General features: G+C 44.7%; 1 protein-coding gene across 1 annotated transcript in view; it reads right to left on the reverse strand.

Annotated features, from left to right (window-relative positions):
- USP37 (ubiquitin specific peptidase 37) overlaps window positions 1–24,197 on the reverse strand; it is a gene marked incomplete in the record, with an annotated part of 1,580,672 nt that overhangs the window by 629,377 nt on the left and 927,098 nt on the right. Inside the window, 1 exon segment of the mRNA XM_044075237.1 lies at window positions 3,491–3,655. Within this exon segment, the coding sequence (XP_043931172.1) occupies window positions 3,491–3,655 (165 nt within the window).

Genomic DNA, 24,197 nt, shown 5'->3' on the forward strand with positions numbered 1-24,197 from the left:
GCATTTGGTAAACACTCGGGGGGCTGTAGTGAGACCAAAGGGCAGGGCTCTGAATTGGAAATGACTGGTTCCCAGCCTGAAGCGGAGGAACCTCCTGGAGCATCGACTCATTCTGATGTGATAGTACACACCCTGGAGATCTATTGAGCACATCCAGTTGTCTCGCCCCAAAAGGGGTAGAATAGACTGCAGCGTGACCATCCGGAACTTTGTTTTCTTGACAAACTTGTTCAAGTTGCTGAGATCCAAAATGGGTCTCCAGTCCCCTGTTTTCTTTGGAACCAAAAAGAATTTGGAGTAGATTCCGGATCCTGTTTGGTCTGCTGGAACTGCTTGAATGGCTCATTTTGTGAGCAGCTTTGAAATTTCTAAAGCTGTTTGCTCCCTTTGACTGGGTGGAACGTCTGGAAGGGATTTTTTTTGATTGCTTCGGAATGGAAAGGAATGGGATTCTGTAGCCTTCGCAAATGATGGACTGTACCCACTTGTCTTGAGTTAGGTTTAGCCAGGCTTCTGGGTACAGCGATAATCTTCCCCCGACTGCCTCCGAAGGTGGACAGTCGGGCAACACCTCAGGGATGCTGAAAGGGCTTGTCGGAAAAGGATTCTCGACTGCCCTGATTTTGCGGGCCCCCTCTGCCTCTAGGATGGCATCTGCCATTATTGTTCCCCCTCTGCCTCTAGAGGGGAATAGACTCTGTGCGTCAGGCAAATCTCCCTGAGATTGCTTGCGGAACCACATCTTTCCCCCCTTCTGGCCTTTGGGGTAAGGCCTAGAAGGAGTAGAAAACCGGACTCCGACGGCAGAGAGAGTTTTGACATCAGTCTCGCACCTAGTCAGGGTTTCCTTCACTTGAGGACCAAAGAGGGATGATCCATCAAAGGGGGAATTAGTGAAGGACGCCTTGAAAGGGTCCGCAAAGTTGCATAGCCGCATCCAGGCGTGCCGACGCAAGGCTACACCTGTACCTGCCGCTCTACTTGCTCCATCCGCCGCATATGAAAGGAGGCGCATGGAGGAGTTATAGAATTAAGGGTTGCCAGCTGAGAGTTCATTCTATCCTGAAAACCCGCAGCTGTTGGGTCCTTTAACATTTCACTCGCTTCCTTGAGCAGGTCCCTCTGAAGATGAGTGAAATGGCACAGGTAATTCAGCGATCGCATGGTAAAGGTCGCTGACGAGAACATCCGCTTCCCGTACCTGTCCATCGACCTAGACTCCTTGTTAGGAGGATGAACAGGCACCGAAGGATCAGCTAACTCCTTGGTGGCCGCAGCCACCACCATAGCACCAACAGACACGCCCTTGGTTAAAAATTCTTTGTCCTTGGGGGCAATGATGAATTTTGATGGTCTCCTGGGGGTGGGTTCCACTGAATCAGGAGCCGCCCAGGCCTTATTTGCCACCACTTGCATAAGGGGGTCAAAAGGAGGGGACGCCCAGGAGGTGGAAGGGCGAGAGCCAAACGCCTCAAGATACACCGATTCATCCTCTGAAGGGTTGAGGGCTGGCCAATTCCCCCTCTGTTTTAAGATTTCGAGGATGTCTGCAAAGGAGACATCTTCAGAGGGGGAACGAGGGGAACCTTCAGAATCCTCTAAATCAGTGTCAGAGGTGACAGACTCAGGGGAGTCAATGTGCTTCCTCTTGCACTGCCTCTTCCTAGGGGGCTCTCCCACCGGGTCAGGAGAGGCCTCGGAAGAGGAGGAGATCCCCACTGGGGGTACTTGAGGAGCTGGCTCTCTACGGTCCGGGATGAGAGAGTGAGCAGAGATCACCGGAGGCACCATGGCGGGAGGGGCAGAAGGAGCCGACTGTGGAGTTTAACCTGGTTCTAACACGCTCCTCATGACCTCGAAGGCACCCCTGTCAGGCAGAGCCTGAGGTCTCCACTCCGAAAAGCTGAAAACCTCCCCCGGCACCGACAGTGATGGCTCCAAGGCCGATGTCAGAGCCGAACTCACCAGCGCCGAAGCACCGAGAGGGAGAGCGGGGTCGGACAAGGGTCCGATGCCACTCGCCCCCTCGGAGCTGAGGGAAGTCCGGCGCCGAGATTCTTCCAAGGAAGATATCGGAGCAGACGACGGCACCGAAGACAAAGGTATCGGTTCCGACGCCACCACAGTCTCGGGTCCGAGCCGCCCCGGCTCCGAACTCAAGAGTCAGAGGAGGAACATTTTGAGTAATGGGAATAGTCCTCGACTGTTGAGTCGGACTTTGAAGCATCTGGGTTAGTGCCTCGGACTTAAGAAGTCGACTCACTACTCTCTGAAGGTCATGATCCGATAGTCTGGAAGACCTAGAGGAGTGAGATCTATGGCTCCGTTCAGACAGCAAAGGTGATGCTGGAGCCGAATGAACGGAGCCGATAGATGGAGATCGGGACCTTTTCCTAGATGTCTGTTCCGACAACTTGATCGGAGCCGACTCAGTTATGTCTTCCTCGGCTCCGGCCGGAGCCGAGGAAATAGTAGGGGCAAGTGTTCAAGATTCATCGGCTCCGGCCGGAGCCGATGTTCGAACAGCCTTAGGACCTCCAGAAGAAGGCTCAGATACTGGAGCCGAAGGTCTGGAAGGCTTGGAGGGTTTCCCCGAGGATTGAGTCGAGGGACCCTCAGGCTTCAATAAGCCCCTTAGTATTAGTTTATTTTTTCGCTCCTGCAGGACTCTAGGGCTGAAACCATGGCAAACAGCACATGAGTCCTACAGGTGCAAAGGCCCCAGGCAGTACACACAAGAAGTGTGACCGTCTGTCAGAGACATCTTCTGACAGCACGAGTCACACTTCTTGAAGCCTGAGACCTTCGATTCTTTGGACATGTCCAAGGAAAAGTCCAAGTGTAACCACAAGCACACACACACCGATTACACTTGTAAAAAATTAAATTAAACTTTAGTAATTAACTTATAAATTAAATTAAATCCCTACAAACACAGTCACTCCAACTATTAAGGAAGGGAGGGACTGGGCCTAAAGCCCAAGGGAATATAATTAGAAATTTAGGAGGAAAAACTGGGGAAAAAACTGACTATAAGGGGAGTAAACTATTTAACTATTAAAACTATGAAGAAAAACTAACTTAAAAGGGGTCTAACTAGTGATGAAACTAAGTATTTCAACTAACCTGGCGAGCCGGTTGAAAAAGCACCTCGATCGCGTAGCAGCAAACGAGATCTGAGGAGTTACCGCCTAGCATTGTGGGATATAGGGGAGCCTCGAGCCGGTGGAACTAGCTCTCGAGCTTTTAGAGTGGCCGAGTCGGAGCCAAGGACCGGCTCCGAACCCATCCAGCAAGAATGAAGGCGAGATAGATCTACAACCATATGGAATATAAGGTGCATTTAAGAATATATTAATCAAGCTGAATGGAGAACTTTGACAGAAGTCTTACAAATGCTGTCTCCAGCAGAATATCCAGTGTAAGCAGTGTACCATATTATTAAAACAATTCCATATCAGAAATGTGCTGCTTTTCCAGACGGACTTACATGGCAGCATATACATTCCATCCCAGAGTGAGAGGAGGACGAGTGTTTTCTGTACAATGTGGTAGCAGCGTCATGTATTTTGGGATGATTACCTGCTGACCAACCTTATTGTTCAAAGACAATGCCACATTAAAGCTGTATCGTTTCAAGTGAAGAATCAAGACCCTTAAAGAAAAAAAAAAAAGGAAAACAAAAACTTAGATGCAGCTTTCTACAAAATATAACTTACAGTAATTAACCTTTTATGAGCAAAGCTTTTAAAATAAGCCAACCAGTTTTCTTCAGTGAATCAAAACTTTTTCATCTACCTGCAAACGTTACTTAAATGGGCATCAATCTCAGAATGTGACACGAACTCCCCATATCAGTTTAAGTACAAGAAAGTCTAAAATCAGTAACTTGCTGAGAGTTCCTTTTCTGATATCCTAAACTGAGCACAATTCAGAATTTCCTTTTAGTCACACTTTTGGTACTGTACTTCTGGCATACCCATAGTGCTGTTTCATGTTAAGCTAACAAAACTATACAAAACTCAGCCCCTTCTCTACTTAATTTGACCTCTATACATCAAGAGAAACACCACAAGAAAACCGCATACATGCTAAACCTAACAAGAAATACATAATTCTCTTACGTAAATACATAACTGCTTTGTATAAATAGTGTATTTGTCTTATGTAAGCTCTCTATTTTGTTATTACTCATGCTGTATTAACACATTTGTTATTTCGATCCTTGTACTATCTCTCATATATGTGTTTAAAAACTTTTTAACTGCAATATTTTTTCCATGTAACTTTTTTGGTGCTTTTCTCCTTGAGTCTCCACTGAAAATGGGCCTCAAGCCCAGTTGGACTAACCCGGTTAACAAATGTCAATAAATAAATGAACAATACATAGTACAGGAAGAAGAAAACAACCAAACAAAGGTGGACAGAGGGAAGGCAGGTTAAGAAGCACTCAGAGTAGAAGGCCTTCTTGCAAATCATCTGATATGGTGCGTGCACATCTGCTATACTGGATCAAGTCTGCTGTCCCTTCTAGGATAAGTGCAAATGTTTCAGCCTTTTCTCCTGGGGAAGAATAGGCTCTATTAGCATGTTCTGAGTTTTAGGCCTCTTCCAAATGTTTTGCAGGAACTAACTGATCCTAACTTGGAACTTCGTGTGTGTGTGTGTGTGTGTGTGTGTGTGTGTGTGTGTGTGTGTGTGTGTGGAGGTGGGGTGGGTGGGTGGGAGGAATAGCACCATTTCTAAAACATACCCATCCATCCTTGACCACATATAAAACTCACTGGTCTATGGCGATAGCTCTCCAAGCGAATACAAACTCCATGAACTGACTTTCCAAGGGTGAGCTTGAGAGTTGGCTCTACATAGCTAGCAAGTTCATCCTTACCAGAGAGTTGTCAGAACTGAAGGCAATACTTACTGGTGCTTGAGGTCACTGTCTGCATGCTCTTGTTTGGTACCTTCTTAGTACTGGAGAGATGGGATGATTACAAACAGAAGAAAGCCAGGGGAATTGTACAGATTCTCAGAAGGACTGTAACCATCTTCTCTTTTAGAGGTCCTAGATTAAGTCGAGAGAGCCTTGACCCCAAAAAAAGTACATCTCCCTGACAGTCAGAAATATCCTGAGATCAACAGTTAACCCTTTGCCTGTGGGTTATGGAGTACTACAGCATCATATGGCTAAGCCACTGGTGTGGGTACTTGGGTGTTTTGGTTTTACTGTTTCTCTCTCTCTCTCATTATTTTAGAAATAGTCATGAAACCAATTTTAAAATAAGAAAAAAAAAACCCTTTTGCAGCACATCTGCAAGGTACTTATTACAGTTTTATTACAACAGTGTCCCATTAGAATCAAAGGGAACTTTAACCTGGAGGTGATAAGTCATGCCATCTATTAGCATGAAGTTTCACTTTTACCCCCAAAATACAGTAAAAGAACATGTGTTATTACTACGCAGCCTAAGCACTTTGGATTGGTTACCCATTTTAATCGTTTGCAGTGCTAAATCAGTAATCTCTAATCATATGATTACAGACTACCGAGGAAGAGGAGACAAGGCTCTTCAGGGGTGATTTTCTCTTGTAAACATTACTATCAGAAATTCAGAAAGAACTACAGGCAATAAATGGCAACAGACACCACACCCACAGCAAGACAGACCTTTTACCACAATCAATGTGTGGGGTGGGAAACAGCTTGAAATACATTACTGGGCCTATTTGCTGGCATTTTTGGGGATCACATGGGATTCCCAGAACTGCTGATCTGGATGGGGGCCAGCAGTCAGTGGATGAAAGCAAAAGGCAGTCTTGCGCACTATACAAGTGATGACTACTATGGCTTGGTGGGGGGATAGTGAGAGCATACTGTCTGAAAGCTCCAATATGAAATACATTTGTATTTTCTCCCCTTTTACTATTCTTGGCAGAAAACTAGATAAATCTATGGGCAGTGCTAACATTACCAGAGCAGTACACACATGTATTTACTATTCAAATTTTATGGCAATTGATATGGGAGAGGTGTGCACTACAACAGCAAGTGGAAATGCATTATTGGGGTTGTTAATCCATCACTTTTGGCAAACCCACACAAGATAAATGCCAGCAGTAGCTGGCTGTTTGCACTGATCAAGGGAAATACCTGTAGAAAAACAAACAGCAAGTACATTACCTTTGAATGATTACTAATAATGGTTTATTTGGGTGCACAGTATCTGTCAAAAAGCAGCATGGCCATTTCATGCACGATTCCTTCTCAGGATAAGAAATGGTACATTTTATTTTGATACTAGGTGAATGCTTTGTACTTGGTTATCTTAAAAGGAGACGACTTTTTTTTATTGTGAACTGCCTTTGCGAAATTGACATGGTTTCTTAAATTCAGTGTTTGAGTTTTGCTGACATAGTCTAGCACACACCATGGGTTCTGCCCGGGGGCTATTTAACCTCTGTACAAAAAGCTGGAAAAAAAACAATGTACAGAATGTGTTCTAAAATCATACTATGTGAGAAGTAAAAATGCTATATATTTAAAAAAATTTTTTTCAGTTATGTTGTGGCTACAATGCTAGGCTTTCAAGCAGCTAAAGATAGGGGGGGGGGTCAAATTCAGAGATGGGCAGCACTGAAAGCTCCGAGGTTAGAAATGCATCTTCGATGTGTGTTCCACCTTGACAGCCTGTTGTCATTCCCTGAGAATTTAGTAATTAAAACTAAAAGGATGTCAGGTAAATATCCTCTCAGAATCAGGCAACAGCACAGTCTAGCATTTTATGCACTATACTCTGCTTTCTTTTTGGGTGCTGCAATGAACCTGTTCTTCATATTCTGAATACAATGTGTAAAAACTTATTTTTCTGAATTGTCAGTTCAAATCTATTCCACTAGAAAATATTTTTTCTCATTGTGGCCATAATGCCATGCTTTCAAAGCAGGCAAAGATGGCAGTCATATTCAGAGGTGTTCTGTACTGGAAACTCAGAGTAGAATTTCAGTTATGTTTTACAGCCAAAGACTCAGCTACAATCACCTGAAAGCTTTGTAATGAAATTTCAAAAGAGGTTACAGAAATAGACTTTGAAAGATAGGCCTCAGTGTCTAATTCGTATGCCTTTTCAGCCACAGTTTGCCACACTAAATATACTCTCTTCATTCGGGGGATGAGGTGAACTTGTGATCAGTATGCTACACAAAGCAACTGCCTAAAATACTTCCTAGGGTTGTGAATACATCAGATGCAAAAATCTAATTTCATCAGAAAACACATACGCGCACACACATTTGTAACATGTTGTGGCTACAAATGCCATACTTTCAAGAGGCTAAAGATGTGGGATCAAATTCTAAGGTATGCTGCACTGGAAGCTCTGAGATTAGAATTACAGGTTTATGCATGTTTACTAACTGAAAACTTTATTTTAAAGTTTTATAATGAAACGTCAAATGGGGCAGAGTTAAAACTTTTCAAATACAGGCCAAAGTGGTTTAAAACATATTTACTGCACCGTCTGATATTTTGCATTATTATAATCAGTTTTCATTTTGGGTGCTGTAGTGAGCTTCTGCTCGTAACAGACTGTACAAGCCAAAATACCTCTTTACTGAATCCCCCAGTTTAGACCTTATACATGAGAGGCAAACTCTGACTGGAGTCATGATACATTATTCTGAGAATTTTGCTAGAACAGTTCTTACACTTGCACAGAAATGGTCCATTGTTACTGGTTACCATAAGTAGTCTTATAAAAAACTAAGGGTAATGCTGCTCAATGCCAGAAGTCTAAATCTCAAAATGCACGCACTCGAGGCCCTTCTCAGTATGGAGAACATCGATGTCTGTACTGTGACAGAAACCTGGTTCAAGGCTCCTGAGAGCACCCCAGCACTATCAGGTTTTACCTCATATCATGCGTTCCGGCCCCAAAATCCGGACAATACCAAGAAAGGAGGGGGGGTATCCATATTCATCAAGGACACCCACACCTCAAGACTGGTGGCAACGCACGATGCATCGGAGACCATCCAGGTGCAATTATCCATAGGCAAGACTGCTCTGCAAATTGTAGCATGTTACAGGCCACCCTCACAAACTCAGGAACCTCACATGGCTTTCCTGAAAACACTGGAGGGGATAAATGTATCTCCAAACACCATCATACTAGGTGACTTCAATTACCCTAACATAGACTGGGAACACTACTCAAGCCCAAACACCATAGCCCAAAAGTTCCTGGAATTCATAAATTCAAATGCCATGGAACAACTAGTCACCATCCCCACAAGAGGAGAAAACATACTTGATCTCATCATCACGAACATGGGAGCACAATGTTCAACACCGAAGTATACCCTCACTGGTGAGATCAGATCACAAACTAATCTCGCTGGAGGTCCTCATCCCACCCCACCTGAAATAAAAAGACCACAGTAAAGAACTTCTAAAGCCGACTTCACACTTCTAAAGACTATTGTGGTCTCCTTTAAGGCCCCGAGCAGCGGAAAACAGTACTCAAGCCGCTGAATCACTTACAAATGCCTTCTACCAGAACCTGCAGGACTGCATGGATAAGGCAATCCCAAGCAAAACAAAGACTCTTTGTACCAAAGGCAAGCGTCCAGTCTGGTGGACCCCAGCCATAAACAAACTCTACAACAAAAGGAGGAAGCTACTACAAGATAGAGCAAAATCCTTAAAAGGTAAGACACCCTTGATCACTACAAGTAAAAAACTAAGAGCTCTCATAAAATCATCCAAAGCAAATTTTGAGAGAAAAATAGCTAAAGACTCAAAAGACAATCATAAGGCCTTCTTTAGCTATGTTAGAAACCTGGGAGGAAACTCCCAGATATGCTCAGAACTAGTTCAAAATGATGTGAAGATTACTGAACCTACACACATTGCCAACATACTGGCTGACAGGTTCAGTGCAAACTTCTCTCCCCCCCCCCAAAAGGAGAGATATCTATACCAAATGATTGCAGCCCCCCAAACATCTCTAACGCCCAAGTGAGAACTGCTCACTCCAAAGCAAAAAACACAGCATCCATGGGACCTGATGGTGTCCCCGGCTGTGTGCTCCACGAACTCAACGAGGAATTAAACCCACAGCTAGGACAGCTGTTTAATCATAGTCTCACCTCTGGATACTCCAGGAGTGGCGCACTGCGACTGTGGTCCCACTTCACAAAGGCGGTGCCTCCACCGACCCTGGAAATTACCGCCCATTAGCTTGACAAGCCTTACCTGCAAAGCCATGGAGAGGATCATAATGGACCTCATAAATAAAGACATAGGGAATTTGCAGAATTTGGATCCAACCCAGTTTGGCTTTGTCAAAGGCAGATCATGCCTTTTAAACTTGGTTGACTTTTTCGAAACAGTCACCAAAGCCATTGATGAGGGAAAGGCAGTCCATACAGCCTACCTCGATCTGGCGAAGGCCTTCGATACAATACCCCACTCGGGTATCATTGAAAAACTCATCAGCTTAAATGTTAACCCATACATCACAAGATGGGTTGCAAACTGGCTGAGTGACAGAACCCACAGGGTCAGAGTTGCTGGCGCCATGTCAGACTCAAAGCCTGTCACAAGTAGTGTCCCACAGGGCTCAGTCCTGGGCCCACTCTTGTTTGGCATCTACTTTTCCAGTACAAGCAAACACAGGAGGGTTATGGCTGACAAAGTTTGCAGATGACTGCAAACTGGGCCGTAGTCGAAAACACATCTGACACAGATATCCTTCAGAAGGGTCTCACAGAAACGGATAACTGGTGCCAGAGCCATGGCCTAAAGTTAAATGCCAAAAAATGCATAGTCATACCCTTCGGGAAAAACAAGGTTACCCCTAGCTACCATATAGGTGGCAATCCACTGAGCACAGAAGAAGTTATCAGGGACCTGGGGACCCAGGTTGACAGTAGCCTGTCATTCGACATCCATGTAGCTAAAGTAGTTAGGAAGACCTTCTACATTGCCCACCTTATCATGAAGGGATTCACATCTTAGATCAAGGGAGGTCATAGTCTCCCTATACTCATCACTCATCAGACCAATGATTGAGTACAATGCCCCATTCGGAATGTATCTGACCCGACACTTGCAGCAGCTGGAGAGGCCACAAAAGTTCCTCACCAAAAGGATAAAGGGTCTCAAAAATCTGTCCTATGCTGCCCGACTGAAAGAACTCCAGCTCTATTCAGTCGCATACCGCTTGCTCAGAGGTGAGCTTTGCCTGACATACAAGGCCATGTCAAACCCAGATTTGATGAATATGCTTCACCGCACAAAATCTAGATCCGTCAGAGCCACAAGGGCGGAGACTTAAACCTCGACACGGCTATTAATAGGACGTGCTGGAGGATAGATTCATCACCCAAAGACTCCTATGCTGTGGAACAAAATCCCGGTATATGTGAGGCAGAGCACCTCGCTGGCCTTGTTCAAGAGAAATCTTGACCAATGGATGGGAGATCGCAGATATACCCCAGGGATTACCTCAGTGTCACTGCTCGACAGAGGCACAGCAAAATAATGGGTATAGTTCCCCATACTAAAGGGGTGGCATAAGCCACAAAACTATGGGCTAGGCTTGTAAATGCCCTCGGGCAGATAGCCTAGTATGAACCTATGAACCTATAAAAACAACTTGGATGCTCTTCCCCAAAAATAATTTTCATTTTGCATTTTTTTTCTAGCTGACACACTCAGCATGTGCCAGAGTCATATTGTTGATATGTTCTTATGAAAGGTTAACCAACAATAATTTTACCAGGAATTGTTTTGTCATTTTTACATAGTTTAATAAAATGTGCATATTCTACATGGTCTAAAATACATGCTCATATGAGATTCTGTTATCTATTTCTCTAAAAGCTAGTTGACTGTAGAAAACAAAACAAAGATATGGAAGTGTGATCATCAACGGGGTTTTGTCCTGAACATTTCAAATAACAATGTCAAAGCAGTAGAGAAATATTTTCATTTGCAGTCAAGCAAGAGTAGAATAGCCTTTGAAAATTGACAGAGGGCAAAGTTTGCAAAACATTCAGATGAAAGCAAAAGTGCATCTCCTAGTGTTCTTCACAGTAAAACAAAAAAGTACAGTTTTGTACCTACCATAAATGTAGATGTCCGATAGATATGCAACTGCAGTCATAACATATGGGTTGTCCTGCCTCAGGCAGCCCTCGGTCGTCCGAATTCCAAAGTCTGGGTCCAGCGTTGGCTGGTGTCGCCTCCTCTCCGACGTCACAACGGCTGGAGTATAAAGGCATCGGCCGACGCCATCTTCTTCAGAGTTTCTTGCCCCAGATGCCAGGTGCCCTCCTAGGAAGGCTAAATTTTGTGAATGGATAAAAATAATTCCAAACATGCACAACAGTAATAAACAGATACACCATAGGAGATACCCCCAGCTAATAGGAATAGGGGTAGGGACCCAATAAAGAAAGATACAGAGGGGTAGGAGGGTGGGAAAATCCGACTGCAGTTGCATATCTATCGGACATCTACATTTATGGTAGGTACAAAACTGTACTATGTCCTTCAAGAATGCAACTGCAGTCATAACATATGGATTGAATACCATAGCCAAGCTGGGGGTGGATGGAACTATGAGAAGGAAGGGGTAGCTAAAATCCCCTGCAGGACTGCCGAAGCAAAGCCTGCTCGGGATCTGGAGTATAAGGGCAGGTTGTAGTGCTTGGTAAATGTATGCACGGAGCTCCATGTAGCAGCCTCTAAAATGTCCTTTGTTGCCACTCCTCTTAGGAAAGCTGTGGATGTGGCTATAGCTCTGGTGGAATGTGGCCTAATATTGGCTGGCACACCTTTTCCATGGAAAGAATAGCAGAATCTGATACAGTGTCCAATCCATTTTGAAATTGTTTGTTTGGAGATTGCTTTTCCTTGTACTCCAGCAGCATAGGCTACAAACAGATGGTCAGACTTTCTGGTGGCCTTAGTTCTGTCCAAGTAGTAGCGTAGTTGCCTGTGTATGTCCAAAGTATGCAGCAGTTTTTCCCCCTTATTTTGAGGATTGGGGAAGAAAGTAGGCAGGTGAATAGCTTGATTTAGAGACACCCTGGAAATAACTTTTGGCATGAATTTAGGATTGGTTCTGAGAGAAACTCTGTCCTGATGAAAAATGAGGAAGGGAGGCACTGCCATGAGTGCCTGTATCTCCGAGACTCTTCTTGCAGATGTGACTGCCAATAGGAAGACTGTTTTCCATGATAGGAATTGCATTTCTGAAGTTGCTGCTGGCTCAAAAGGAGGAAAAGTTTTTTTTTCCAAAACGAAATTGAGGTCCCATGCAGGTACTGGCTGTTTTCTGGGAGGTTTGATATTCTTTATCCCTCTTAGGAACTGTCTTAGCAAAGGATGTGAAAACACTGGAGGGTCACAATTGTATTTTGCTGAGGTGTGAATCTTTATAGAAGAGTATGAGAGTCCAGTATGAAACATTTCTGCCAAGTATTCTAATATCTGAGGTATACTCAGTAATGTTGTGTCCTGACCCCTGTTGGCACTCCAGATGCTGAATCTCTTCCACTTGGCTGAATAGGTTTTTCTGGTGGAAGGTCTGCGTGCTTCCAGTAAGATCTCTTGAACTGTTTTGGAAAGAGAGATAGTTGGAGGAGTCATGGTAACCTCCAGGCTGTCAGATGCAATGTTTTCAGGTCTTGATGTACAGTCCTGTAATTGTGTTGTGTTAGGAGCAGGGGCCATAGGGTCAGAGGCCACGGTTTGGTCAGAGTTATGCTCAACAGCAAAGGGTGCCAGTGTTGCCTTGGCCAGTCTGGAGCTATCAAAATGCCTGTTGGTTGTTCTGCTTTGATCTTCAGTATCACCTTGGTCAGCAGAGGTAGAGGAGGGAATGCATAAATTTTTAGGGAATTCCAGCTGAAGGAGAGAGCATCCGTTTTCCAGGCTAGAGGATGGTGTGTCCTTGTGCAGAATTTTTTTCCAGGTGATTTAAGTGGGAAGCAAAGAGATCTACGTCCGGTCTTCCCCATGTCTTTGTTAGTTGTGAGAAAATGTGAGGGGTGCAGCATCCATTCGTGTGGATCCATGAAATTTCTGCTCAGCTTGTCCGCCAGTACATTGTCCTTGCCTGGCACAAACTGGGATTGCAAATGTATCTTCAGGCTCAGGGAGTTTTCCCAGAGAAGCAATGTTAGTCTGCAGAGGGGAGAAGAAAGAGTGCCTCCCTGCTTGTTTATATACCACATGACCGTGGTGTTGTCTGTCCTTATTAGCAAATGTCCTTGTTGTAGTGATTTTTCGAAGGTCTCGATTGCATGCATCACTGCCAACATCTCTTTCTGGTTTATGTGCAGATGTCTTTCCTTTGGTGTCCATAGACCTTGAATGCATCTGCCCTCCATGTGCGCCCCCCATCCGTGATCTGAGGCGTCTGTTGTAATCATTTGACCTGCTTGAGGTCTGTTGAAAGACATGCCTTTAACTGACTGGCTTGAGCCCACCACAAAAATTCCTTTTGCAGACATGGAATAAGTGGGATTACGTCCTCTAGGCCTTGGCTGTGTTGAGACCATAAGTTTTTTAAATACCATTGCAGCTTTCTCATATGAAGTCTTGCCAAAGGTATCAGAAGAATGCAAGATGCCATGAACCCCAGGGCCTGCAGGATTTTCCTTGCAGTCAGCTGGGAGAGTTTTGCTAGGCCTTTGAAGTACTCTGGTAACTGCTGTTGTTTTTCCTCTGTGAGGTAGGCCATTTGAGTTTGTGTGTCCAGTTTGGCTCCTAGGAAAATAATCTGTTGGGATGGCAGTAGTCTTGACTTCTGAATGTTGCCTGTGTATCCCAAGGCCTGCAGTAGTTGCATGACATAGTCCAAGTTTGCTTTTAAGGTTTGTTTGTTGTCTGCTTGTATGAGGCAGTCGTCCAGGTAGGGGTATATTTGAATCCCCTGGAGTCTGCAGTGTGCCACTACTGATGCCAGGCATTCCGGGAACACTCTGGGCGCAGTAGATAAGCCAAACGGCAATGCTGAGAATTGATAATGCTCTGTCCCTGCAAGAAATCTGAGGTATCTTCTGCAGCTTTGTCTGATTGGGACATGCAGATATGCCTCCTTGAGGTCCAGAGTGACCAGCCAAGACCCCTTGCCCAGCATGGGAAGGAGTTGCTGCAGCGTCAGCATTTTGAACTTTGGCACAATGAGAAAAGTATTCAGAGTTGAAAAGTCCAGTATAGGTCTCCATTTGTTTTCTTTTCTTGGAACAAGGAACAGTCTTGAATAAAATCCCTGGCCTTGTTCCTGAGGAGGAACCCTTTCTATTGCTTTTATACTTAACAGCTTTGAAACTTGAGTGAGTGTCTCTGCCCTTTGATGATGTGGCAGGTTTGGCATGCCTTGTCTTATTGGTAATGTATGGAAGTGGTATCTGTAACCCTTGTCTATTAAATCCAGAATCCAGTTGTCCTTGGTTAAGATATGCCAGTTTTGCGAGAATAAGGATAATTTTCCGCCCAAAGGTGCTTCTCTTTGAGCCTTTGTAGGCGGTATGAAAGTCAAGTCATTGTGATTGTCCTTGTGGTGCAGCTGGGCTCTCTGCGCCACTTCTTTGATTTGGAGGTTGCCATTGGCGGCCCCTGTAAGATCCTCGGTATTGCCCTCTACCTCGGGCACGCCTGCTTTTTCCCCTTTGAAATTTGTCAGAGCCTGGGAAGGACCAATTCTTTGAGGGCCAGTTTCTGCTGAATCTGGGTGACTGAACCTGAAGGAAATCCTTGACCGTCTGTACTGACTTTGCTTTTTCCTCAATGGATTTCAACACATCTTGTGCATTAGCACCAAAAAGCTTCTGTTTTTCCAGAGGTGCATCCAGTAACTTCACTTTAACATGGTCAGGCAGAGACTGATCTTTTAACCAAGCATGTCTACGTATCACAGCCCCAGTCATAGCTGCCCTACATGAAGCTTCCAATGCATCATAACCACACTGAAGAAAATGGTTGTTAACCTGCTGAGTGTTATGTATATGATCCTGCAATGCCTTTCTATCAATAGGCTCAGGAGAGGCTAACTTTTTCTGTAAATCATCCAGTAAAAAATCATGGTACTGAAACATGTGAAAAAGGCAGTTAAGTGACCTCATGGCTAGGGTGGAAGAGGTATAAACTTTTTTACGCCATCTCTCCAGGGACCTAGCTTCCCTGTCCGCTGGCAGTGGATTTTTGGCAGTGGAAGTAGCCACTCCCTTGGGGCCCTGTGAAATAGTTTCTAGATCCACAGAGTGGGCCTTAAAGAGATGCTTGTGAGTGTCAGGGACCCTATAACATCTGTCAGGCTTGACAGGAGCAGGGGGGAGATAATCAGGGTTAGCACTGGAGTCAGAGAAAACATCATCCAAAACATCCATAACTGGCGGAATAGCCAAAGGTCTGTGCTGGGGAAGCTTGAGGAAGGTATGTAACCTTTTCCTGGAATCAGAGAATTCCTGACCCTGCCATTTAAAATGTTCCCTCATGGAATGCAGGACTTCACCAAACGAGAAATCCTCTGGAGGGGAGGCAGAGGGAATTGATTCCTCAGCATCAGAGTCCTCGTAGGCCTGGAAGGATTCTTCTTGGGTATCAGAATGCTCAGAATCCCCAGAGGCTTCATCTGAAGAGAGGTCGTCAGCCTGCTCAGTTCTGGGCCTTTTCTCTGCAGGTGGCTGAGAACCTCTGTCTGGATGAGGCTGAGACCCCCTGATAAGAGAAATAAGATCTGCAGCAAGAGACATGATCTGCTTATCAGAAGGGGCCTGAGCAGCAGGTTTAGGATGCGCCTTGGCCTGGCTGGCGGCCTTAGCACGTGCAAAGGCCTTGATGGACATAGATACAGGAGGCCTAGCAGTCCCACGTGCGGGAGTAACCTTGTCTACAGAAATGGTATCGGATAGATCCAGAACTTCGGTTTCCGGAGGAAAATCAACAACCGGCACCGGAGAGATCTCCAAGACCGAAGGTCGTGTTAACGCTGTGTCGTCAGCCTGCAGCGGTTGAATTACCGCTTCCGAAGGGACCGAAGCACTAGCGGAGGGTTTAGGAGTAGCATCGGTAGTGGACGCGGGCCGAGGATGTCGGTCCCGGTCCTTTCGTTTTTTGGCAGATCGAGTTGTCGGTTGATCCGACGGCATGATATACGCGAAGGATTCACCGAAAAAGTCCTCGGCAAATTCTGCCCGGCGCCTGAGAGTGCGCTTATTAAAGCAAGCACAGGCCGAGACGTCGTGGTCTGGGCCCAGGCAAGGAAGGCAGTAAGAATGGAAGTCCTTATGAGGTATTTGTTTACCACAAGACAAACAATTATTAACTTTCTCAATTTGTTCTGACATCGGCTGAGGCAAGAAAAAATGTTCCCCAACGGGGTACTTGGCTTTTAGATGACTTCGGTACTGAAAACACAGGAGCTGACCGACCGGCACTTGCGAACTGCTTCTGCTTCGGGCACCGCGCGGCAAGAAAGACTGAAGAAGATGGCGTCGGCCGATGCCTTTATACTCCAGCCGTTGTGACGTCGGAGAGGAGGCGACACCAGCCGACGCTGGACCCAGACTTTGGAATTCGGCCGACCGAGGGCTGCCTGAGGCAGGACAGCCCATATGTTATTGACTGCAGTTGCATTCTTGAAGGACATCTAATAAATGCATAATATTTTGGTGTGATTTCAGACCTAAGAGGAGTATGTACTTCTTTAAAAGTGATCTTTTCATTCCTTATATAATGAAACATTACATTTTTTTCATTAAAATTTAAGATACAGTTTTCTCTTTTGTCTGTGAGCAAGAAGGCCAGTCAAGTGGTGTTTTATACATAATTATTCCAGAAAACACTAATTAAATTTTTCATGAATAGATTTTAAAACATTTTCCAGATATGGACTATTAAATACAAAGAACAAAAATAGATAAAACTTATTTTGGATATATACCCTACAAAAATGCTCATCAGTCAAAGATTTAAGAAACCCAAGTCACATGAGCACCATAGCGTCAGTTCAGTCAATATCACACAGCAAGCACTGTCTAAGTCCTAACAGAGATGTGGTAAGCACCCTACCCAAAGCTTCCTTAAAGATCTCCCAGACTTTCAAACCCTGGCTCATCAGGGAGGGCTAGAACTTGAACAGGTGGAACATGTAACTTACACAAGTCCCAAGGGAGCAAAAACCTTTAGTCCAATTTATCTAAAGATTATTTCTTAAGACGTGAAAAACATGCTGTGGTCTCAAATGTTTGTTGGGCTACAGAAATCATGAAAAAGACTGCTATGGAATACCTACAAATATGTCACTCTGCACCAGTGGCAACTGCTTGACTGCACCTCTCATATTTTAAGCAGAAAAGCTGAATTGGAATGCTGGCAGTCTGCATATATGGCATACGAGAGGATAAGCTCAGTGTGGAAGATCACCCAGACTTTTTCTACTTTACTTTCAACAATCATTCGTTATAGGGTTTCTGTGGAAAACACAAGACCTACACACCAGCCTATGGTGAACTTCCTAATACTAAGAGTTGCTCGAAAGGAAACATTTGGAAAGTCGCTATTAAGTATATACGTTTCATTTCCCTTGCCTGCCTTAGAAGGAAAGACCATTACATACTCAGAAATTTCTTGCTATGTACATAGATTTAGAAAGGGCCGTGGTCGCTATGGCCTTGGGCTGAGAGGGAATTAACTGACGGCCTTGTAGAACTTGACATGGTTGGTAAAGTATCAACCATTGTGTTGCTAGCATCCACTGTAAATTCCTCATGTAAAATCTGGCTAAAGGTACTAGTGTTATTGCCGCTGACATTGATCCTAGGAGCAAGCAGGCTGAAAATTTGGTAATACAAATTACTTTCCTGACCTGTGATCTTATAGTTTGAAATCCTGAGGGAGGCAGTGAAGCTATTATTTAGTTTGCATTGAACAGAGCTCCTATGAATTTCCAAATTTTGAGCCTGTTCCAGTTGAGACTTTTCTTAGTTTATGGTCATCCCCAGATGAAAAAATGTTTGGAAAACCTGATCTCTTGCCCTTCTTAATTGATGCCTGATCGGGGCAGTAATGAGCCAGTTGTCTAGATACAGAAACACTCAGAATCCTTGCAGTCTCAAGTGTGCTGCTACTACTACCATACATTTGGTGAACCCAATGGGGGGCTGTGGCAAGACCTAAGGGAAAAACTCTGATTTGGTAAGGACTGCCTCCCAAGCCAGAAGTACTTTCAGGATTATCTGTTCATCTTTATGTGATAGTATGCATCCTGAAGGTCTAACTGAGCGCATCCAGTCATCCTTACCCAGAAAAGGGAGAATGGACTCAACTATGACCATCTGAAACTTGGTACGTCGAACTGACTTGTTCAAGTTGCAGAGATCCAAAATTGGTCTCCAGTCCCATGTGTTCTTTGGCACCAAAAAGAATCTTGAGTAACTTCTGGATTCTATCTGGTATGGTGGGACCTCTTAAATGACTTTCTAGCAGCTTTTGTACTTGGAGTGCTGTGTGTTCCTGCTGACTGGGTGGAACATCAGGGATTCTCAAAGATTGGGTGTGAAAGGGAAAAGGGTATTATATAACCTCTGGAAATAATCTTCTGCACCCAAGTATACTTTGTTATATCTAGCCAGGCTCTCTGGTGCAGGGATAAACAACCCCCAATTGCCTCCATAGAGGGACAACCGGGCCTCCTTTCAAAAGGACTGGCAAGGTCTGTTAAAGAAAATCTCTGGACCCTTGGTTTTGCGGGCCACCTTTGTCATGTGGGCGTCATCAACAATTGCAATTACCCCTCTACCCCCAGGGGAATTTCCTCCAAGTGTGTCCTGGAAAAGACTGGGAGATTTTTTTGAACCACATCTTCTGACCACCTTAATGACTCCTAGAAAAGGATCTTTAAGGGGTCAAAAAACATACTCCCACGGCAGACTGGGTCTTTCCATTCTTCTCACACCTGCATAATGTGTTCTTCACTTTGGGGCCAAACAAAGACCTGCTGTCAAAAGCAGAAATGACGAACAACGACTTGAGGGGCTCTGCAAAATCACATAAGTGCAACCAGGCACATCTCCTAATGGAAATGCCTGAACCCACTGCCCTTGAGGTTCCTTCGGCTACATTTGAAATGAGCCTCATGGATGAATTTGAAATAGAATGCAGGGTAGCCAATTGGGAAGCCACAGATGATGGGACCTTTGCAGGCATGGATCCTGAGAGGGTATTTGACAGTTCCACAATCAAATCTCTCTGCATTCTAATAAAGTGTGCCAAATAATTCAGTGACCTTAAAGCGAAGGCTGCTGCGGCATGGATACTCTTCCCAAACCTGTCCATTGCCTTAGATTCCCTGTTAGGGGGATTAACAGTGGAACTTTCATTGGCCAAGTTCCCTCTTGGTGGCCGCTGCCACCACTATGGCAGCAACGGGGAACCCTTTAGCTTAAAACTCTTTCCCCGAGGGTGGTGGCATTATCTTATCCAGTTGCCTGGGTATGGGTCCAACTGTGTCAGGTTCATTCCATGCCTGCCAAGAAAGACTAACTCAAGATGCTCATCTGCAAGGACAGTAACCTAGGAGGTAGACGGACCAGTCCCGAAAGCATAAAGGAATACAGACTCCTCAGAAGAAGAGTTGCTGGCTGTCCAAAACACCTCCCTGCTTTAGGATCTCTAGGATGCCTCCAAATGAGACATCTTTAGGAGCAAAGTCTGTATATTCTGTGACAGACTCCTCTGGGGAGTCAAAAGGCATCCTCTTACAGATCTTCATCCTATGGACCTCCTCAATGGAATGCTCTGGGGAGGTATCAAAAGAAATTAAGATACCCTGTTGGGAAGCCTGCGGGTCTTGGACTGGCTGTCCCTGTGGTAAAGAGTGATGAAGCTCTGAGCACAGACACATCAAGATAGAATGCTGAAGATCTGTGGGGTTGAATCTGTCCTTTATGCAGAGGCAGACAAAACCCTCTTCACAGCCTCGAAGGCAGACTGTCCCAGAGAAGACGACACATCCAAAGAGACAAGCTTTTGGACTGGTGTACTACCCTGCTCCAAAAACAATCGCTCAGAGGTGGAAGCCAGAGTTGAGCTATCCACTGGCAAGGCTCCAAGGCGCAGACACAGCTCCGAAACTTCAGAGTAGTCTCCAACACCTCGGATCAGACAGGGATGTTTTGGCTCGGAGGGGTCTCTGGATCCGACCTGAACCGGAGAGCTCAGAATAAGCTTCGGATTCGAAGATACTGCTATCTTCAGATCAGAGCCAGACAGAACCAGATGGCTTAGTTGCAGGGACTCAGACAAACGAAGGAATCAGAGGAGGAACTTGAAGTGGGGCTGTGGTCGAAGAACGAACCACCTGCCCCAAAAGGGTAGGAGCTGGTAAAACACCATCCGACTCTGCTGAAAGGATCTTCCACACCACTCTTTCCACATCTTCCTCTGTCAAACTTTGGGAAGAATGAGTGGAAACAACAGAGGGGGACCTGGGTCGATGATGCTCCAAGAAAGGTGAGGGCACTGGATCAAGAGATGATGAATATCTTATTCTGGGTAGATGAACCACCTCCCTGAATCGGTAGGGCTGGAAGTAGACTGATCCAATACCTTTTTAAGTTGGATCCTAGGAAGTCGGGTCCATCAATTTTTTTCTTTTTCGGATCCAAAGGTGAGGTTGGATCCCTCTTGGCTTTTTTCTTGGATGGCTCTGAAACCGTGGAAGATGAAGGTTTCGGAGAATAATTTTTTCAATTGTTTGGTTTTGGGAGACTGATCTCCAGATACAACCTCTCCAAAGGTAGAAGGTAATAATCATTTAAAATAAGCTTGCTTTTCTGTTCTACAAGCACCCTGCGGTTGAATCAATGGCACATGGACAAATCTTCTTGAAGATGCAACGGTCCTAGACAGTACACACACACACACACACACACACACACACACACACACACACACACACACACACACTGTGAGCATCAGACATGAGAAGTTTGTGCCCACACTTAACATTTTTTTTAAACTCAGTAGGGTCTTTTTATAGTTTTTACTATGATGGAAAAAAGAGAAAAGGCAAAATTTAAGAAAGACTAAATAGACTTATTTACTTACATCAGGAAAAAGAAGAATAAACAGAAAAACTAGCAGTAATGGTAGTAAATAAGGGCTACACCAAGTGGAGAAAGTAAATACTAACAATAGTACTTAAGAGACATGCACTGTAACGACAGTATTTCTTTCCCTTTTTGGACTAACAATAGTATTTTGGAAAGTACTAACTGTACAATTAGGTAAGGGATATGAAAAACCAAGAATGCAAGAGAAATAAGAAACTTCTAGATTTGAAATTATAATGAAAACACTTATCTGACAAATGCTTGAGAGCTATGGTCAACCATGTCTTTCGCATAAAGGGGCAAATGAGATCTGAGGTAACTTAAGGTCAGTGCATTATAGGTAAGGGAAAAGCTAGACAGTTTTTTGGTTGCCACGAGCTTTAGCAATGACAGTCGAATCTGACTTGATCAATTGAGAATAGAATGGAAACTGACATCATCAGATCAGTAGCTATCCAAATAGATCACATCTGCGGTAGCATAAGCTACATGGGTTACATCCTTCCAAGGATATGACAACAGGCCAGCATCCAAAGCTTTACGGCAGCTTCCACACGCCCTAACTACTAAAGGGCTGAAGGACTACATAACATTAGAAACACAAACCTCTGAAGGTTTGCCGTAACCACTAGCCTCAGAATAAGGAAAAGTAGAACTCTTTCAATTAGGTAATATGCTAGGAAAAAGGTAAAGAAAAGTATCCACAACCATGGCCAAATATATAACATAAAAAAGGGGAATGGAGGGATGTGTCCCTGTTTCAATGGTGAGCTGTTCAAACATCTACTGTTATGGAAAGTTAACTCAACTGTACTAAGTTTGTTACATCACTGTTGCAGAAGCCTAAGCTATATATAGGTTCATACTAGGCTATCTGCCCTAGGGCATTTATAAGCCTAGCCAGAGTGTGTGGCTTTCACCACCCCTTAGGATGAGAATACTATACCCATTAGTTTGCTGTGCCTCTGTCCAGCAGTGACACAGAGATGATTCCCGGGGTAAACCTACGATCTCCCATCCACTCGTCAAGATTTCTCTTGAACAGAGTCAGTGAGGGGCTCTGCCTCACATGGACTGGGATTCTGTTCCATAGTGTAGGGAGTCTCTGGGTGATGAATCTGTCCCTCCAGCACTTCCTATTTATATCAGTGTTGAGGTTTAAGTCTGTTGCTCTCATGGCTCTGGTGGATTTGGATTTTTTGAGGTGGAGCATGTCCATTAATTCCGGGTTGGACATGGCCTTGTATGTCAGGCACAGATCACCTCTGAGCAGACGGTATGCGACTGAATAGAGCTGGAGTTTCTTCAGTCAGGCAGCGTATGACATATGTTTGAGCCCCTTTATCCTTTTGGTGAGGAACTTTTGGGGTCTTTCCAACTGCTGCAGGTGTCGGGTAAGGTACATTCCGAATGGGGCGTTGTACTCCATCATTGGTCTCATAAGTGAAGAGTACAGGGGTACAATGACCTCTCCTGATCTGGATGTGAATCCCTTCATGATCAGGTGGGCAATGTAGAAGGTCTTCCTAACCACTTTGGCAATGTGAGTGTCAAAAGAGAAATTACTGTCAACTTGGGTCCCCAGGTCCCTGATAACTTCTTCCGTGTTTAATGGATTACCACCTATGTGGTAATTAGGGGTTACCTTGTTTTTCCCAAAGGGTATGACTATACATTTTTTGGCATTTAGCTTAAGGCCATGGCTCTGGCACCAGTTATCCATTTCTATGAGACCTCTCTGGAGGATGTCTGTGTCTGATGGAGTGTCAATTATGCTGCCCAGTTTGCAGTCATCTGCAAATTTTGTCAGCCAGAATCCCCCTATGTTTGCCTGCACTTCAGAAAAATAAATGCCGAACAAGAGGGGCCCAGGACTGAGCCCTGTGGGACACCGCTCGTGATCGGCTTAGAGTCTGACATGGCACCAGCAACTCTAACCCTGTGGGTTCTGTCCTTGAGCCAGTTTGCAACCCATCTTGTGACATATGGGTTTACATCTAAGCTGGTGAGCTTTTCTATGATGCCCGAGTGGGGTATTGTGTCGAACGCTTTTGCTAGGTCAAGGTAGGCTGTGTGAACTGCCTTACCCTCATCAATGGCCTTAGTGACTGTTTCGAAAAAGTCGACCAAGTTCAAGAGGCAGGATCTGCCCTTGACAAAGCCAAATTGGGTAGGATCCAGTGTCTGTAGGTCCCCAATGTCTTTATTTATGAGTTCCATTATGATCCTCTCCATGGCTTTGCAGACAAGGCTTGTCAAGCTTATGGGGCGGTAATTTCCAGGGTCCGTAGAAGCACCGCCTTTGTGGAGTGGGACCACAGTTGCCGTACGCCATTCTTTGGGTACGTATCCTGTAGTAAGGCTAAGGTTAAACAGCAGCCTTATGTGTGGGTTTAGTTCCCTCATTGAGTTCGTGTAGCACACAGCCGGGGACACCGTCCGGTCCCATTGATGCTGTGTTTTTTGCTTTAGAGAGAGCAGCTCTCACCTGGGCATCTGAGATGTTTGGGAGGCTAGACTCTGGTGGGATAGATATTTCTCCTTTTGGGGGGAGGGAGGGGAGAAATTTGCACTGAACCTGTCTGCCAGTATGTTGGCAATGTCTGTGGGTTCAGTGATTTTTGTATCATTTTGGACTAATTCTCAGCATATCTGGGAGTTTCCACCCAGGTTTCTAACATAGCTAAAGAAGGCCTTATGATTGTCTTTTGTGTCTTTAGCGATTTTTCTCTCAAAGTTGGCATTGGATGATTTTATGAATGATCGTAGTTTTTTGCTAGTATTGATTAGAGATGCCTTCCCTTTTAGGGATTTTGCTCTGTCATGTAGTAGCTTTCTCCTCTTGTTCTAGAGTTTGTTTATGAAGATTACCAGAGCTCAGAAACAAAGATAAGAGAAGGAAAGGTCAAAGTCCAAGCGCCACTGGAAAACAGTACAAGGAACACATGTTTTGGGCCAGGAAAAACAATTTAATGTGTATCGTTTTACAGAAGTATGCACAGAGGACCAAGTTGCTGCTTCTAGAATACTAGAGTCCACACTTTTTCAAAAAGCCAAACAAAAAGCCAAAG

The sequence above is a fragment of the Protopterus annectens genome, chromosome 6.part0, assembly GCF_019279795.1.
Source record: "Protopterus annectens isolate FY-2018-M chromosome 6.part0, PAN1.0, whole genome shotgun sequence".
In the NCBI taxonomy this organism is placed as follows: Eukaryota; Metazoa; Chordata; order Ceratodontiformes; family Protopteridae; genus Protopterus; species Protopterus annectens.